The sequence below is a fragment of the Fulmarus glacialis genome, unplaced genomic scaffold, assembly GCF_000690835.1.
Source record: "Fulmarus glacialis isolate BGI_N327 unplaced genomic scaffold, ASM69083v1 scaffold37269, whole genome shotgun sequence".
Taxonomy (NCBI): domain Eukaryota; kingdom Metazoa; phylum Chordata; class Aves; order Procellariiformes; family Procellariidae; genus Fulmarus; species Fulmarus glacialis.
The window spans coordinates 16,167-21,550 of record NW_009233245.1 but is presented as its reverse complement, the minus strand read 5'-3'; the positions used below and the strand labels follow the sequence as shown (position 1 = coordinate 21,550).

The following is a 5,384-nucleotide window of genomic DNA, read 5'->3' as shown; positions in this document are numbered from 1 at the left end:
ATAACTAAAAGGCAGAACATTTTTTTTGTTGTTTTGGAGTATTAGCCTGCAGTACAAGCACTGCATCCTTTTCCTGGACTGCTGGAACACCCAGTGAGACTGCTAATACTGAAGGAGAGCGAAGCCTTAGAGCAGTGAGTTTCACCCTGGAAAATTATATCCAAGGAATGCAGATGTGATTGCTAATTGAACTATTTTTTGTTTAACTTTATCAATAAAGTTATTTTAATGGGAAATAGATCATTAAGGCTACAGAGAAAATGGCTGCTAGAGAAAACTGGAGAAAAACAAAATAGCTGAAATAATCTAAATGGAATAGGCGTTGAAATAACCAGTGGTGATTTTAAAAAGTGGTGGCTCAGAGAAACTGCAGGCATTGAAGAAAAACTTTGACAAAGTAACCTAAAGACAATTAAAATAAGAAAAAAGGAAGCATGGCTTCACGCAGAGAAGGAAACAGGAAAAGTTCCAGTCAATGTAATTGGAAAGAAATGTAAGAAGTTTTGGAAGAGACACCAGCATCATCAAACTGGGTCAATTTTTAATAGAGAAAATTCTCACACTCAAAAACTGTGTCTACTGGATTTTGCAAGTATGCAGTATTTTGAGGATGTTCATTGCTTTTCCAGATGTGTGTGTTATCCTTTGTGGTTTGGCTGAGATCAGAGAGACTAAAAGAAATCACAGTGTGTTTCAGAGATGTGGGAAAATTTGTTCACCCTTTGCAACTTCCCTCCAAACTGTATCTGACTTCCAGTTACATGTCATGTTATGAGAATCAAAGAATCAAGACGGTTTTCTTTTCTCATATTAATTTCAGTTCAGTTCTTAGGAAATATAAACCCTACCTTCTTGTCCCTGACTGACCTCATGTGCTTCAAGACAACGTTTCCCACTAATAACTCCAGCTCTCCTTTTAAGAAAAGAAGGAGTATGTGGCATGGCAGCTCTTTTCAGGAATCAGTGAGACTTGATATCCTGCAGGCTGATCTGAAGTTTTCAGAGAATGGCTGGGGAGAAGCACCAGAAGTACTATTTTGGAGTATGAAAATAAGAGTTTTTTAGGGGACTGCGTGTACACATACCATTTCTGCTTGCTTCTTTATAAATATACTGTTTCCTCAAGTAATGAATAAATTATTGTCATTGATTATTTAAAAAATATGACACTGTACTTTATCTTTTTGTATCTCTGAGAACACTCTTGCAGCCAGTTTTGTCCTGCTTGTTAGTGTCTATTCAGTCTCACCTCTCCTGTAGCCTTGTTGTATTACTTTGGGAAAATTGCTTAGCTTGTTTTTAGCTTATTATGCCTATTCATAGAGTGAGTGTAAAAATGTATATGTCAAGTAGCAGTAACAAGACTTCATTAATTAATAAAAAAAGGTAGATATATTTTTGAAATATAAAAACAATGTAGTATAATTTTTGATGTAAGCAGTAAGAATGTGATGAGCAAGGTTAAAGGAAGATGAAGAGGAAAAAGAAAATAATGGGTTGCAGACTTCCATTGATAAGTGAACAGTTTATCAAAGACTGATGATTACTAATTGGAGGGTTAAATGACAAGTAATTTCATTTAGGTCAATAGAGTACTACCATATGAGATTGGAATCAGGCCTTATCAGCAGTACCATTTACCATCTAGCAGTTTTAAGATGAACAAGAGTACTTAATTCCCAGACCTCTCTCCCCTTTGAATAACACAGAAAATGTTTCTGTTTGTATGGCTGGGTAAATCCACTATGACTGTAAATACTTGAATTGTTCTGCAGGCATTATTATTTTGTATTATTTTATTTTTTAAATAAATTATGCCAGCTCTAGAAAATTGGAATCTAAGTTTCAGCCAAAGACTTTTTTGATTGATGGTTGTTCATGTTATGATGATGGAGACAAAGATTTTGATGTAAAAGAGGGTGTAGGATTTTACATAGTAGGTTTAGAATCTACTTTTTATAGGTTTGTAATTCCTCTGATGACGATTAGAAATTTAGAACAGTTAGAAATATTGGGTCTTAAACTGTATGTTTCAGCCTTATCTCAAGGAGCATTTATGTCCTAGTCTGGTAAAAGCCCTTCATTACCATGGTACTAGTAAATAGTTTTTTGCTCATGTTTCTCTTTCATTTGTGTGTTAGAAAAATAATTATTCGAGTCCTGAGTTGATGAATGTCTTGATTTGCGTGACATATGCTTAGTTTTTTATAAAAAACTACTTCATCATCTGCCTTTTTGATATTTTTTCTAATTCTAAGCCTTTTTCTGAAGAACAACTCCCTGTACTAACTTTTTTTTGGTGTGACATAAGAAGGTGTGATTCAGTCATTCTCTTCTAGGCTTTCCTACCTCTTTGCCTTTATTTTGTCTTTCTGAAGTGTTCTGCAGCATAGATCTGCATTTAGATGAAAGGGGATCTTTTCTTTTTAATGAGGTAGCTGTGACCCTCCACCTGCAAAGATGCTGTCGATGCCATGATCATACTAGTTTTGGTGAGCCAAAATACATTCTAAGCACATAAATTAGAGCATGAGTACCTACAAATGTCTCCTCTTCTGTCACTATTTCTGCAAAGCCTATTGTCTCAATGGAGAGTCGTTGTAGGTGAAATCACAGAAGGTGAACAGCTATTATAAAAAATATACTGAGAAAGGAGGCTGTGCCCCTTTGCCAGGTGAGGACTTCAACAAACAGCACATGGCTTCATCGGAGACCACAGTGTGCCCCCTGCACGTCCTCCTCTCTCTGCTGAAGGACAATGTGCCAGGGAATGAGGAGCAAATACAGAATGTGACTTGCACTTGCAACAGGGCAGAGTCACGGCCATATCCATTGGCATGCTCTAGGACATGCCATGCACAGCAGGGCCAGCCACATGGGGCAGCTGGCCTTTCAGGGCCCTGGGGTCTGTCTGCCCATGAAGGTGCTCCTTGTCCTCCTCCAGAGGAGCTGGGACTCAGCCACCACTGCAGCACCAGTGGCCTGGCTCCTGTGTTAAGCACATGGGGTAAAATAGGGAGGAAGACACTTGTGGGCCATCCCTAGCAACTCACTTGTGTCCAATGCAAGGCTTGGGAGGCACAACAGGCCTAGAGATATCAACTCGTTTTCCTCAGGAAAAAAAAGTAGCCTACGGAGTTGTGCTGCCTTTTGGACAAGCTGCTGAATCAATGTTAAAGCTGAAGAGAATAATAAATGATCCTGAAAAACAAAGAAGTCATTTTGTTTTGGTTTTTTACTTAGCAGCAGTAGTAAGTGTGCACATGATATACGCACGAGTCTTGTCTTAAACCTGGGGTTGAGAATTGTTTCCTTTAGTGAAGAAATGTGTATTTTTATTGTGCGTTAGCTGAGTGGTGACTCTTTACTCATGAAGAACTGATGTGCAATGTGAGAACAAGGCCTTACAAAATCCTAGCATCTCTTTTTTTATTTCTATCTACTGGGCATGTGCAGAATTCTGAAAAAAAGGTATTTGATTAGATATCTACATTTGGATTTTAGATTCCTCTTTGAAGATACGTGCAAATGGTTGTTAAAAACATCCCATTCCTTTTGCAAATAAAGTTTAATCAAAATTGGAAGGAATGAAAACACTTGCTTATAAAGTGTTTAAAGAACCCATCTTGGGCTGGATTATTGGATATTCCCTTATTTTAAAAAGCAAATTCTGTCTTTATTAGTTCAGTAACTTCTTTGTGAGGCTCTTGTACTGAAAAATTGTGTTTATTTTCTCACAGCTAATTATTATTTTCAGAACACTCATGGTCTGAAATATTTCTATTGTACCTTAATGACTCTGAGATATGGAACAGATTTATTTCTAATTTCTCTTAAGTAACTTCTTAAAGGTAGAACCTACAAACTTACTTTATTTAAAAGATTAATACCAAACAATATATAATTGATTTATTGATATGGTGCTTCTCCCTCAACCAAAAAGATTTTGTTCTATTTTCTTTTTAGGAAGGAGGCACAGCTGGATGAAGAAGGACAGTTTCTTGTCAGAATAATTTATGATGATTCCAAAACCTATGATCTGGTTGCAGCTGCAAGCAAGGTCCTTAGTAAGTAATACGGATATCTTCTTTGCCCATTCATGACATAAAAGATGCTTCCCCCCCTGCCCCCCCAAAAAAAGAAATCCATGTAGCAGAGAGAAACAGGATTTAGCACAGAGGAAGTGAAAATTGGTCAAAGAGAGAATTTTTAAAAAATCTCTGAAGAAAGGATTTTTTTTTTAAATTTATCAAAGATATTTTTATTCCTTTTATTACTTGAAGTGATTTTTATTACTTCTGAAGTATTCCAAGTCATAGATACACCTTAAACTGCAGTAATATGCCTCATCCACAGAGCATGGTCAGTATTACAAGCAGCCATGAAGTAACAATATTACCGCTGTAACTACCTTGCCAATACACCCAGATTTCAACCACTGCTGCAAGAGCGGACCATGAATGAATCCTTGATCTCTCTGTTGAAGAAACATGCTGAGTTACAGAAATGTTTGTGGCATGGGCACATCTCATTTCATATCTGCCATTGATTTGGGTCACATTCATTTTCAGTCATTGCAGCTCTGGTCTGGAATTTAAAAGGTAGAATTATGCCCATCAGCATTATTTTATCTGCAGACCCAAGTGTGGTATGAATTTGTTCTGAATCAGTAATTAGCCAAGAATCCATAAGACTATGGTAGTTATGTTGAATTGGAGCGGCTGATGTGGTTTCATGCTATTGTAAACCAGAAGTAACTCCCCTGAGACGAGCACAATTAACAACTGAGTTCCTTTATTTTCAAGTAGTGATTTCTTATCTGTATCAAAATCTAAAATGCGATACATGCATGAAATGCACAATGTGGCAAAGTCGTAATGATAATTGGTAAATTCTAATGAAATATTGTATTGAATACTCATTATTTGCCATGTGAACCCTGAATCTTGTTTTTCTCATATTCTTGAACTACTGGTTCTGAGTAGAGTTTAGGTACTGTCTTTCTTATTTATGAATACGAGGCTAAAGTAGCAAGCAAAGTGCATGAAATGCAGTGTTTGGACTGAATCGTATTTTCCTGTTTTAACTAGATCTAAATGCTGGGGAAATTCTTCAAATGTTTGGGAAGATGTTTTTTGTGTTTTGTCAAGAATCTGGTTATGATACAATTCTACGTGTCCTGGGCTCAAATGTCAGAGAGTTTTTGCAGGTAAGAATTTTGTGCCAAATTATTTCAGATGCCAGACAGAAGTATGGTCTAGTCAACAGATTAGATTGAGATTTGGAGATATAGGTTGTACTGTATAATCTTCCGGTTATTTGTGGAGAGGTGTCTGAAAACTTTCTTCCTTGGTATTTGTATTCTATAGAGCTTTCCACTGCTC

At 36.8% G+C, this 5,384-nt stretch overlaps 1 protein-coding gene across 1 annotated transcript in view; it reads left to right on the top strand.

Moving 5' to 3' along the window:
* Positions 1-3,972: 3,972 nt before the first annotated feature.
* Positions 3,973-5,384, top strand: part of LOC104082228 (guanylate cyclase soluble subunit beta-1) — a gene marked incomplete at its 3' end in the record, with an annotated part of 16,746 nt that continues 15,334 nt past the window's right edge. The window contains exons 1-2 of the mRNA XM_009585259.1: positions 3,973-4,067; positions 5,091-5,209. Coding sequence (XP_009583554.1) covers positions 5,117-5,209 — 93 coding nt within the window. The remainder of the gene's footprint in view (positions 4,068-5,090; positions 5,210-5,384) is intronic.